The sequence below is a fragment of the Chlorella variabilis genome, assembly GCF_000147415.1.
Source record: "Chlorella variabilis unplaced genomic scaffold CHLNCscaffold_9, whole genome shotgun sequence".
Lineage (NCBI taxonomy): Eukaryota > Viridiplantae > Chlorophyta > Trebouxiophyceae > Chlorellales > Chlorellaceae > Chlorella > Chlorella variabilis.
Window position 1 is genome coordinate 754,193 of NW_005435079.1, and position 12,246 is coordinate 766,438.

At 67.4% G+C, this 12,246-nt stretch overlaps 4 protein-coding genes across 4 annotated transcripts in view; 1 reads left to right on the top strand and 3 right to left on the bottom strand.

The window, feature by feature from the left end:
* CHLNCDRAFT_30996 (hypothetical protein) overlaps nt 1–1,374 on the bottom strand; it is a 2,023-nt gene extending 649 nt beyond the window's left edge. Inside the window, exons 1-3 of the mRNA XM_005848045.1 lie at nt 1,207–1,374; nt 698–856; nt 219–434 (exon numbers count right to left, since the gene is read on the bottom strand). Coding sequence (XP_005848107.1) covers nt 219–434; nt 698–856; nt 1,207–1,291 — 460 coding nt within the window. The 5' untranslated portion in view covers nt 1,292–1,374. The remainder of the gene's footprint in view (nt 1–218; nt 435–697; nt 857–1,206) is intronic.
* A 483-nt stretch (nt 1,375–1,857) lies between these two features.
* On the top strand, nt 1,858–6,377 carry CHLNCDRAFT_145399 (hypothetical protein; the record flags this gene model as incomplete). Its single annotated transcript, XM_005847884.1, has 15 exons — nt 1,858–2,124; nt 2,310–2,559; nt 2,663–2,785; nt 3,109–3,165; nt 3,344–3,454; nt 3,700–3,795; nt 4,036–4,121; nt 4,276–4,333; nt 4,593–4,675; nt 4,881–5,003; nt 5,161–5,220; nt 5,391–5,415; nt 5,581–5,683; nt 5,865–6,071; nt 6,206–6,377. The coding sequence occupies 15 exons, from the start codon at nt 1,858–1,860 to the stop codon at nt 6,375–6,377; spliced, it is 1,821 nt and encodes a 606-aa protein (XP_005847946.1).
* Nucleotides 6,378–8,222: 1,845 nt separating this feature from the next.
* CHLNCDRAFT_145401 (hypothetical protein) lies at nt 8,223–11,173 on the bottom strand (the record flags this gene model as incomplete). Its single annotated transcript, XM_005848046.1, has 6 exons — nt 8,223–8,330; nt 9,039–9,940; nt 10,040–10,498; nt 10,621–10,741; nt 10,920–11,039; nt 11,141–11,173. 6 exons carry the CDS (start codon nt 11,171–11,173, stop codon nt 8,223–8,225), a joined length of 1,743 nt encoding a protein of 580 aa, XP_005848108.1.
* A 485-nt stretch (nt 11,174–11,658) lies between these two features.
* CHLNCDRAFT_145402 (expressed protein) overlaps nt 11,659–12,246 on the bottom strand; it is a gene marked incomplete at both ends in the record, with an annotated part of 3,333 nt that continues 2,745 nt past the window's right edge. Inside the window, 2 exons of the mRNA XM_005848047.1 lie at nt 11,659–11,828; nt 11,922–12,061. Of these exons, the coding sequence (XP_005848109.1) occupies nt 11,659–11,828; nt 11,922–12,061 (310 nt within the window). The remainder of the gene's footprint in view (nt 11,829–11,921; nt 12,062–12,246) is intronic.

Below are 12,246 nucleotides of genomic sequence, written 5' to 3' on the forward strand. Positions count from 1 at the left end.
TGGGGGGGGGGGGGTATCAGCGTCAACGCATGCACACAACACCCGCACAGGATGCAGCGCCGAGGCTGCTGGGCGTGGCTGGCAGCCAGACGGCCAGAGAGCCTGGCAACGCATGCAGCCAGCATCCAGCCAGCGCAACGGCTCTGCACGGCTTGGCGCCTTGCCCCGGCAAGCAGCCGCGGGCGCACGCGGCGGCGGGCGGCACCACCGCTGCGCACCGATCAGGCCGTACAGCGCCAGCGCCTCGGCGAAAATCAGGATGAGGATCATGCCCACAAACAGCTTGGGCTGCTGCGCGTTGGCGCGCACGCCGGCGTCGCCCACGATGCCGATCGCCATCCCCGCGCCCAGGCCTGCCAGCCCGCACGCCAGGCCCGCCGCAAAGTGGGCGTAGCCGTCGAAAAAGTAGTAGGCCTTGTCCTGGGTCTGGTTGACTGCAGGGTGGGGGTGGCACGGGGAGGAGGAAGGGATAGGATGGGCAGGCGACGGTTGAGCATGGGAGGGAGCAGTGGAGTAGGGCGGGGGACAGGCGGAGGGGTTGGATGCGCGTGCTCGGGGCAAAGGCTAGCCAAAGAGGCAGAGGCTGGCACGCAGGCGCTGTGACGGCAGCGTCGCAGGCAGGTGCAAAACACAGGAAGGGGGCCAGCACAAGGGTTGGGAGCAGGGCAGGCGGCACGGCAGTGCAGCCCGCACTCACTGTTGGTGCTAATGATGACCGCAATGATGAGGCCGTAGATGCCCAGCACACCCGCCATGACCACAGGCACAATCGACTTCATAACCAGCTCGGGGCGCATCACACCCATGGACGCAATGCCCACGCCAGACTTGGCTGTGCCATAGGCAGCGCCAAAGCCTGCGGCGTAGGGCGGGCGGGCGGGGGTGGGCCAGGTCAAGGCGCATAGGGCGGCGCGCTGCATGAGGCGGGCCTGCGGGCCCGCCCATGGCTTGGAGGGCCCGCCAGCACAACGGCAGGCTGGCTGTGAGGGAAACGACAATGGCAGGGAGGGCGTAGCTGCCCTCCAAGCGGCCGCAGCGCCGCGCCCCGGGCCACCAGCGAGGGTTGCACCGCCTGCCAGCATTCCAGCGAGGGGCGGTCTGATCGCTGCCCGACGGGCCCTCTAGCCCCGCCTGGCGCGGCCAAGCCGCGCTCTGCGCCCTCCAGCCGCGCCCAGAACCCCGATCGAGGGCAGAGCCCGCACTCACAGGAGAAGACCAGCGCGGAGGCCGCTCCCAGGTAGCCGAACAGGGGAGCCACCTGGTCTCCGTTCCAGACCACCGTTGTCGACATAGTGGCTAGGCTGGTGTGCAAGGGCTCTGAAAAGCGCAGCTCCTCTCCGTGGCGCCCGTAGGAGCTGCAGGTGCGTCCCGGTGTGGTGATCTGAGGAGGCGGGGGCCGGGTTTGCCTTCTGGGCGTTGCCCTCGTTCCTTGCGCTTTCCAACTGGACCCCCCGCCATTTACCTACGTTTGGACAGCTGTCCTGTGACTCATCTGTTGATCCATCTGAGCTCCTGACACCCGCCGATCGTATTTGGGCTGCTGAAAGGCGCCCTGGACCGGCCTTGGCCTCTGTGCCCCTCCGACACCGACTGAGTGCTGTGCATCGTCCCCCTGTGGGCCCCTGGTGCGCACCGCCGCAAACCCTGTAGGGTCAGTCTATCGCTGCCCGGCGCCGGCACCGCGCTGTGCACAGGTTGCGCGGGGCCGACTGCGGCACCCGCTGCCCTCCCGCACTGCCTCATCCTGCCGTGGTAAGGGCGGCAAGCTGCTGCACAGCCACTTGAGCCCCGTGGCATCCGCGTGCCTGTGCAGACCACAGGAGAGACCCCACCTCACACGAGCAGCCCCTCCCCGCCATGCTGCGCGCCGCGCTGCCGCGGGCGGCGGCGGCGGCCAGCTGCCAGCGCCTGCTGCCGGCCGTTGCCGCCGCCGGCCTGCACCACGCTGCCTGGCTAGCGCAGCAGGTGGCGGAGGCCGCGCCGGCACGCATGGAGGAGGCCGCGCAGGCGGTGAAGGAAGTGATGGGGGAGCCCGATCCGCTGGTGGTGCAGCACCTGCAGGCGCAGGCGGAGCCGCTGCCTCTGGCGGCCCTGCGCTTCGACGACCCCAAGGCGGCCTTCAAGGTGGGTGCCAGGCAGGCCTGCCCCGCCTGGCCACCCGACCCTGTGGGTGGTTTGCAGGCGGCGTCACCCCATGCCAGCAACACACATCGCATTCATCCCGTTCACAGCCACCACTGCCTCCCTCAGATTCTCACCTCCATGCCTCCCTGTCCCTCCTCCTCCCTCCTCCTTCCCCGTGCCGCCAGGCCAAGTCCAGCCTGGACATCCTGCGCTCCCTGCTGGTCTTCCAGCTCTGCAAGGTGCAGGCCTTGGTGCGGAACGCGGACAGCGTGCTGGCCTGGAGCAAGCGCGTGTTTGGGCCGCGCCTCACCAACGCCGTCATCCGCCACACCTTCTACAAGCAGTTTGTGGCCGGTGAATGCGTGGAGGCGTGCCGTGAAGCCGTGGAGGCGCTGCGCCGCCACGGCATTGGCGGCATCACGTACTGCGCAGAGAGTGAGTTGGGAAGGCAGCCGCCGGTCACCCTTGCGCTCACCCCCGCCCTGCCCGCGGCGCGGCCTGCCCGCCCTGCCTTGCCGCCACTGCACGTGCGTTCCAGGCGAGGACGCGGTGCGCATTCAGCCCACCCTGCGCAAGATGAAGGCCAGCGGGGTCAGGGCCATCCTGGATTATGCGGCAGGCGAGTGGGGCGGGCATGCCGGGCCCGCGCCGCGGCGGCATGGTGAATGAATTGCTCAGCAGCATGCCCTGTGCCTCCCGCCGCTGGCTGAGGGCGCAGCGCATGCTGGCTGGCGCAGCTCTCTTCCATGCCGCCAAGGCCAGGGTGGCACGCCGACACTCGCCTGCTGCATGCATACCTGTGGGTGTGGGTGCAGTAGGGGGGTGGTTGGCTGGTCGATGGGCGATGGTTGGCGCAGGGCATGGCGCCGCGCTTCAGGTTGTGGCTATGGGGGGGGCTCAGGTAGAGTCTTCTTCTGCTGCTGAACAGCTGCATTGTCATCGAGCGGTAATGAAGGGGAGTAGGGTGCGCCTGGTGACCTGCAGAGGACGATGTCGAGCACGAGGAGGGCCCCGCCAGCCGGCAGGCGCCGCAGGACTCGGGTGGGAAGCCTGCGCCTGCCGAGCGGCCCCCTGAGCTCTGGCCGCACGTGCACGCTGCACCGCCGCCCTCCTGCCCAAGGCCCGCTGCTGCTGCTTCGGTTGCTGCGGAGCTGTGCCCTGCCGCACCCCAAGCCCCTGCTGCTCCCGCCCCCATGCTCCCACGCGTCCTGTGGCGCAGTGCTGGTGCGCACTTACGAGTATGAGAGCGAGAGGGTGTGCGACAGCCGCATGAGCGTCTTCCTAAAGTCGATTGAGGCGGCGCACAGCGCAGAGGGGCAGGGCTTTGCAGGTGGGGTGGGTGGGCGGGGGTGGGCTGCGAGCTGGGTGGGCGTGTGGGGCATGGAGGAGCAGGGTGTGTGGGGTGGAGGAGCAGGGTGAGCAAGGTGATCTTTGGGGGGAGCGGGAGATGGTGCCAGCTGGGGAAGGGAGCCCAGCATGGGCGGAAGAGGGAGGGCGGGCCGCCGGAGCGCCAGCTGACAGCTTGTGCCTGCGCTTGTGCCCGCTCTGCTCCTCGCCCATCCCGTGTCCCTGCAGCCATCAAGGTGACCGCGCTTGGGCTGCCCGCCCTGCTGGAGCGCACCTCCAGCAGCCTGCTGGCCATCGGCGACCTCTTCCGCCGCTTCGACACAGGTGCGGCCAAGGACGTGGTGTGTGTGTGTGTGTGGCCATGGTGGCAATGTAGTTGTGTAACTGATTGAGGGGGCGGCCTGATGGGTGGCTTGCAGCACCACCCAGCAGTACCACACCTTCCGGCTGTACGCCGCCCGCCCACCTGCCCATTCCCTCCTCTGCCCCTTGTTTCCCTCCCAACCCCCACCCACCCCCACACCATCCCCACACCACCACCACCACCACGCACACCGGGCGCAGACGGCAACGGCTACATGACGCACGACGAGTTTGCCCACGTCTACTCCCAGCTGTTTGTGGACGACGCGCCGGAGCGCATCGACGAGGTGGGGCGGCGCCGGTGTGGTGGCTGTGGGTGTGGGTGTGGGTGGGTGGCACCAGAGGTGGTGGGCGTGTGCAGGAGCCTCGCGTCATGCTCCTGCTCCCCCCATCCGCCGCATCATGCCAACCCTCCCTCCCTCCCTGCCTGTCCCCCCGCAGATCTTTGCGCACCTGGATGTGGGCAAGGACGCCAGGGTGGACTATGTTGACTGGATCAGTCGGATTAGCGTGATGGACACGGCAGCCATCGCGGCGCGGTGCCGCTCGCGAGGGCCCTTTGCAGGCGCGGGGGCGGCTCCGCGCGCTGCCTGGCGGGCAGGCTCAAGGCCCAGGGCCGCCTAATTTTCGTCACCGGCTCCCGCTCTGGGCGTGCTGCTTTCAAGCGGTGCTGCTGCTACTGGTGGTGGGTGCACCGCGTGTGGCCAGCCTGCTCCTCAGCTGGCCACGCCTGCCACCCCTGCCACCCCCGAATGCAGAGGCGGCTCTAAACCAGGATGAGCAGCGCCTGCTGCGCAACATGATGGGCCGCGTGGACCGGCTGGCGCAGGCGGCGGCGGAGGTGCGGCGCGCGCGCGGGCGCCGACAGCAGCATGGCTCGCACGCGGCCGCCCGGCAGCACTGTCCCTGCTGTGCATCTGCTACCCTGTCCCGACTGCCTGCTGCTTGCCTCCCCACCACACCACACCTACCTCCCGCCTTACCTGCGCTGTTGTCCCAAAACAACCAAACCAGACGCTGACCAAACCAGCCACCTCGCCCCGCAGGCCGACGTGCGGCTGCTGGTGGATGCGGAGCACTCCTACTTCCAGCCCGCCATCGACAACACCGTGACCGAGCTGCAGCGCCAGTACAACCGTACCGCGCCGCGCATCTACAACACCGTGCAGGTGGGATGGCCCGCGCTGGGCAGGGTCGGCGGCATGCCGGCTGGCCGTGCTGGGGTGTGTGTGCGCGCGCGTGCCATGCGGGCACAAACACGTGCAACACGTGTTTGCACAGGCCGTGACGTGCTGCATCTGTGCCCCATGCCTGCTGGCCCTGCAGTGCTACCTCAAGGACTCGCACGAGCGGCTGATGACCGAGCTGGAGCGGGCGCGGCGGGAGGTGAGGCGGCCGGGCGCCACGCCAAGGCGCAGGGCATGGGGCAGGGCAGGGGGTGGATGCCTGTCGCACGGCCGGCCGGCGCTGCCGCGGGAGCAGCCCATCCCGGCACTGCGCTCACTCCTATCTTTGCTCAATCCTGCCTTCTGTTGTGTACTGCTGTTGTACCGCAGAATTACAAGTACGGCGCCAAGCTGGGTGAGCATGAGGCAGACGCGCCCTGCCGCCGCCTGCCGCCGGCGCCGCCCATTGCAGCGGCAGGCTGCTCCTTTCGCGTCCAGCTCCTGGCACGCTCCTAGCACACACTCCCGGCACTGGTGTCCAGCCCACCAACCCACCAACTCCCCGCTCCCTGCCCCGCAGTGCGCGGCGCCTACATGTTGCTGGAGCGGCAGCGGGCGATGGAAAAGGGGTACCCCTCGCCCATCCATGACTCGGCAGAGGATACGCATGCCAACTACGATAGGTGGGGCTGGGGGCTGTGCGTGTCGGGGGTGGCAGGATGGAGGGCTGGTGGGGCCGACGCGCAGGCACGCTAGCAGCCCGACAGCGTAGCGACGCCTCTGGCGTGGGCCTGCACGCCGCACTTCGCAACAGCCCTCCTCCAGCCGCCCCGCTCTCCCTCCCCTGGCTGCGCCGCCGCGCAGGTGCGTTCGTGAGATGCTGGCGTGCGTGGCGCGGGAGGGCGCCGAGGTGATGGTTGCCAGCCACAACCAGCGCAGCGTAGAGATGGCGGTGGAACGCATGGCGGCGCTGGGCCTGCCGCCCTCCGCGGGCGTCTACTTTGGCCAGCTGCTGGGCATGGCAGACCACCTGACATACACGCTGGGGGGCCACGGATACGGCGCATACAAGTGAGCGGGGGTGGCGGGGGTGGTGCATGTGTGTGTGTGTGTGTGTGTGTGTGGCAATCTGGGGTCTGAATGCGTCATCACCTTGGTACATGCGCTCCAATGCATGCTGTGCCCCGCCTCCCGTGTCCACGCAGGTATGTTCCCTTTGGGGCGGTGGAGGAGGTGATGCCGTACCTCATCCGCCGCGCCCAGGAGAACAGCTCCATCCTGGCGGGGGCGGCCATCGGGGACGAGGTGGCCATGATGCGGCGCGAGTTTGTGCGGCGCCTGGGCCTCACTGTGCGGCCGCCGCTGCCGGACGACTGAGCTGCTCAGCGGGACGAGCTCGCTGTGGTGCCGCCCAGCCAATGAACGTGCCGAGTGTGAACTGCCATGCCCTTCATTTCCTTGCATCATTGTGTGTCACGCTTATGCACTCTCGCCAGCCGTACCAGGCGCCAGGCATGCGCGAGGGTACCGCTGGCCTCACATCTCAGCGCATCTTTCATTATCGTTTGACCAGCCCCAGGGATCGCTCTCCTCAATCTCCAAGCGAGTTTTGGACATGAAGGTGCCACAAATGTCGCAAGTTCCAGGGGTGGATCAGGCTACAGAGTCTCTCAAGGCGGTGGCGCATGCTCTAGGTGATGCTGAGGGGGAGCAGGCGCCCAGGGCGCTGCTCGCGGTGCAGTCGTGCGACCTTTTGGACGACTTATTGTCGGCCGCGACGCCAGGCGGCCGCTCCAAGCCTCGGACGCTGGACCCGGCCATCCTGAAGCAGGCTAGGGTGAGGTTGGGGCGCTCCGACACCGGGGGGGGGGGGGCCTGCGGGTGGCGGCGGCAGGCGGGTGGCGGCGCAAGGCTGGCACTCAACCTGGCACTCAACCTGGTCTCCCGCGCCGCCTGCAGGCCGTGCAATTCTTGTTCACGCAGAAGTCGGGGCTGGTGTTTGGGCGAGCCACCACCACGGGTGTCGCCCTCATGAAGCTGGGCATGAACGCCGATGGCACATCGCGGTGGTCCGCGCCTCTCTTCCTGTTATCAGACTCTGTCTCGCTGGGTTTGACGGCTGGTAAGTTTGGGCAGGCAGGACTAGCAGGGACTTGGAAGCAAACAGTTTAGGGCGCATGGGAAGGGCAGGAACACCGGAATGTGCTGGTAAATCTCATCGCGCCGCCACGACGCTGCGTGCAGGCGCGCACCAAGCGGCCACCCTGTTTTGCGTGATCAGCGAGCAGGCGGCGGACCAGCTGCGCAGCCAGGGGCGGTTGGGCAACACGGCGGCAGAGAAGCACCTGACGGTTTCCAAGGTAGGCAGCGATCCAGCGTTCCTCTCCTGCACTCCCTTCTCTGCTGGCCGGAAGCACAAGTCATGCACAGCGGTGGCCCCTGGGCTGGGCAGGGCCGCAAAGAGACAGTCTCCTCACCAGTTCATGCCGCACGTGGCACCCCCTCCCATGCAGTTCCGCACGGCAGGCTCCACCTTGACCACCTCCTCACCGCTGCCAGATGTGGTGGTGCTGTCGCACGCCGAGGGCCTGCTTGTGGACGTGCCGCTCTTTACAGGTGGGGCGAGAAGCAGAGGAGCAGAAGCTGGGGAGCCGAGCAGCCGCAGGAGTGGCTGGGCGCAGCAACAGGGCCGGGGGGCGGGGCACATCCGGCACGCTGATGCATGCCACCACTGATCAGCCGGCAATCACTGCTTATGTATTCTGCTCCCTGCCGGCATGTGCAGCTGGAGGGCTGGAGGTGGATACAATGAAGAACGGCGAGGTGTATGGGCAGCATGTGGCGGAGCAGGGGCCGCAAGCCATCCTTGGCGGCGCCGTGCCGTGCCCACCCGAGTTTGTGCTGCTGCACAAGCGGCTGAACGAGGCCATGGCAAGCCAGTAGGGAGGAGCATGGTCTGCTGGCAGCTTCCAAGCCCTCCTCGCCCATGTTCCCTCGTCACCGTCGTGCTCGCTACACCACCTGTCGCCACCTGTCAACTCTCCTAATCTGTTGTGACCTGAATAAACCTCTATATAGGTAAATCAGTTTCTTGCGCCTTGGCCTTGTGACCCCCACACTGTATCAGTTGTTGGCGAACCTTGAGGTTGTAACTGCTTCCAGATGCAAAAAATGGAAAGGTCAATGCTGACGCCACAGCATGTAATCGAGCGCCCGCCGCCATCATTGCTCCCGCACCGCACGCAGCACACGCGCCGGCGCGTGCTGGCGCTTGAGCAGATCCCACACCTCTCGGTTGTCGGGCCGCACAGTCGCCAGCTTCCCGTTCAGCTGCGACACAGAAACATTTGGGCGGCGGGGTGGTCAGACACAAATGTAGCGCAGCTGATGGGTTCAAGTTTGTACCAGCAGCGCATCAGATGGCAGGGGCGGCGCCGACGGGCATACCCGCAAGGTGGGTGTGGCAATGAGCGCCCGGGCTGCATGCCAGGACGACCTGAAAGTGACTCGCGCCGCCCACTGCATGGGCAGACGGGGAAACGTCAGTCGGGAGGCACTCGGCCGCTTGGCTGGTGTGACACAAGGTGGCAGCTGGGACCCCCAGCAGCAGCACCAGCCTCTGCACCTTGGTGCTGCTGAGGTGGTGTGGCATCACTTGGACATGCGTTATGATCGGCCGCTCTGGACTGCATTGCACCACAGCAAGTCAGTCAACCACGTGGCAAACTGGCGCATCCAAGCAGAGCTCCCAACTTTCCTCCCCTGCCGACAGCCTGCCGACAGCCTGCACACTGCTGTGCAGCAGCCAGCCCTGCTCTGGCCCAGGCCCGCGCCTCGATGCACTTGCCTGAGCAGCCTGCGCAGCGCTCGGTGCACTCGCTCCATCCCTAGGGGCAAGTGATCGACCACGAGGGTTTGGCCCACATAAGCGCCCCCCTCTGCAGGGCACGGCAGGGCACAAGAGCAGCCTCATTCCTCAGCGCATGCGCAGCTAGCACCTGCCCTCCACAGGCACCGCTGGCAAGCGGGATACCCCACCTCCTTGGCAGCCGAGAGCGACAGCAGGGGCAGCTCCAGCGGCAGCTTGCCTGGGCAGCCTCGCCAGGCACCACACATGCGCTCCAGGCCGCGCTCGTAATACGCAGGCCGGGCGCAGGAGATGCGGGGGCCTCGCTCACGACCCCACCCTGCCCACCGTCTCGGCTGCCGCTCAGAGGAGCCCTGCCGCTCCCGCGCCCGCTCCCGCTCCCGCTCCCGCTGCTGGCGGTGCCGCCGTTCATTCAAGCCAGGCTCTCTCCTTGGCTGCTGCCGCCGCCGGTCCTCGACCCGGAGCGACCCCATGCTGCGCTGCACCCCCTGCTGCTGCGCCTCCAGCTGGCGCCAGCCGGGCTGGCCCCTGGACGGCACTCGCTCTGCCATCTCCTCATCCTCTGAGGCGCCAGCAGCTGCCTCAGCTGCCTGTGCCTCCTCCCCGTCATCACCAAACTCCCAATCAGAACGCCATACCTGCTCCCTAAGTCCTCGGAAGGGGTGGTATGGTGAGGCAGGAGAATCAGGAACCTCCAGCTCCTGCTGCTCCTCCTCCTGCTGCTCCTCCTCTTCTTCCTCCTCCTCCTCCAAGCCTTCCTCCTCCTCCTGCGGCTCCTCCTCTGCGTCCATCTCGTCTGCCTCCACCTCCACCTCTGACAACCCCTCTGCCTGCCAGCAGCCTGTGCTGCCAGCTGCACCATCATCTGACTCAGCGCCCTCCCACCCCATGAACAGCCCCTGGTCGTCGCCGCCTTCGTATGCCTGCCCATCCTCTGCCTCTCCCTCTGCCTGTGGCTCCGACACGGCTTCCTCGTCGGCGCGCGCACGCTGCCGCCGCCTGGACTGCCAGGCTGGCCGGTGCAGCAGCTGGGGCAGCTCCCACCGCCGGCCGTGCAGCGGGCCTTGCCAGTCTGCAGGTGCAACGCCGGGCAGGAAACGGGGCACTCGGTGCAGCACAGCGTGCTCGAGGTAGGGGGCAGGGTCAAGAGCAGTGAAGAGCTGCTGCTCACCCGCAGGCTGCGCCTCTGTGTTGCCATCGCCAGCCTGCCAGCTGCGCCGCCTGCCTCCTGCCTCCTGCTCCTCGGCAGCAAGTGGCCGCGGGGGGCGCTGCCAGCGCCAGGCGCCGGCCACCTCTGCAGCCTCGGCTGGCAGCTGCCAGGCAATGTGGCCCGCAGGCAGCTGCCAGTGGCTGTGACGCTGCACCAGCTCCAGGATCGTCCTGGCCCTCGCTCTGCCGTTGCTGCCCCAAGGGACCCCGGACTCGGCGACAGCAGCTGCCTCGGCGTCAGTCTCTGCCAGGGCGGCATGCTGCCTGCGCCGCCGCGCCACAGGGGTGCGCCAAACACCGCGGCGGGTGCCCGCCTGGTGCAGCGGCCGCATCTTGCCATCGTGGCGCCAGGAGTAGTGGTGGCAGGTCTTGCAAATGCGCTTCTGGGTGCGGGGGTGCAGCGAAGGGTGCCGTTTCTTGTCTGCGGGCGCAAGCAGCACAGCGGCAGCCGCAGGAGTAGATCAAAGAGCGGTGCAAAGTGCATATAACGGCAGCAGCAACGAAGTGTAGCCTGAAAGGCCTTGGGGCAGCGGCAGGCCCCACCTGGCACCACCCCACAGTGGCAGCATGGTGACAGGACATCCGCCGCTGCCGCCAGCCCTGCCGCCACCGCCGCCTCTGCCACCGCCTCATGCCGGGCCTCCCACTGCCGCTCCCAGTACACCTGCAAGGCCAGGGGGCGAGGCTGTGAGGGAGGCTGGGGCAGGTCGCCTCGGCAGAAGAGTAGCCTCCACGGCCCAGCTGCTTGCTGCTTGCCAATGGGTCAAGTCAGGTGGCAAGAGGGTAGGCCCTGCCCTCAACCGCGTGCAGGCATGGAATGGAATGTGCGCCTGTGGTCCCACCTGTGGCCGCATGGCTCCGCCGTGCAGGCTGCTGTATGCGCCGCAGGTGGTGCACAGCCGCTCGCGTGTCGTGGGCTGCCGCCGCCACGACTGGCACCCCGCCCGCCCGCAGTTGGCGCACTGCGGCCCAGCAGCGTGAGTTGGGGAGGAGCATCACGGTGTCAGAGCACAAGCCAGCATACACCGGTGAGCCCCAAAGTGCAGGGTGGGTCTGGTCCTACCTGGTCAGCAGCCTCTGCTGGGCCGCGTTGCATTGCGGCGGCGGTGGCGGACTTGGGCTGACCGACGGCCCCTGCTTCCTCTATTGCTGCCGCTGCGCTGCTGCCTCCGCCTCTTCCGGCCCATGCCGAGCTGCGGGCGTAAGGCCCAGGCCGCGGGGCCTCCCCCCATTGCCGCTCGGCCATGTGTGCTTCCGGGCTACCAACAAGAGACTGCGCGCCAAAGAACCTCCAGGGAGTTCTTGTGCAAGGAATGACGTGCGCGGCCCTGCTTCCAGGGATTATGAGGAAGGCTAATTCTGGCCACGCCCGGTCAGCGGGCGCAGGCGCCGGGGATTGGGGTTACACACAGGGCGGACCGGTGATGGATGCATCTCTACCGACTGTTCGTATACGAGGCAATGAATTGTTCAACAATGTTCAAGTGAAGAAAAAATAAACAACAGGAACTGAGCAACGCTCGCCTTGCACAACACAGCAATCGGGGGCAGACTGACAACAACGTTTGCAACCGCTAATCCTCAGCCAAGCAGCAGCACCGCCAACATGAAGACGAGCGCGGACAGGGCAGTCAGCGGCGCAGCGCCAGGTGCGGCAGCACTGGTGGCGGCGACAATAGGAGGCGGGGCTGCGGCCTCCTGGTCGGGCGGCGGGGCCGTGGCAGCGCTGGGGCTGGTGCCGGGGCCGAACACTGCAGCAGCAGGGGGGGTACACACTGGGTGCAACCATACAGTAAGGGAATGTGCTGCTGCGGCACCCACGAACACCGCCCTCCTCCTCCCACCTGGCGCCCCCTCGGTCAGCCAGGCGTTGGGGAAGATGGGGCACTGGGAGCCTGGCGTGCCGGCGGGCTGCGGGCTCAGCCAGCAGTACTGGTCGCGCTCATCGGGGTTGGCAGAGAAGGAGGACAGGTAGCACATGTAGCTGCACACACAAACACAGGAGGGGAGGAATGGTTGGGGCAGGGGGCGGTGAGAAGAAGGGGGGGGGGGGGGGCAACGGGGGGCCACCTCAGGGGGGGAAACGGGCCCCCTTGGTGTTGCCCCCCCCACTGCTGAAAAAGGCAACAGCTCCCCACCCCCCCCGCTGTTTCAAAGGGGCTGGGACAC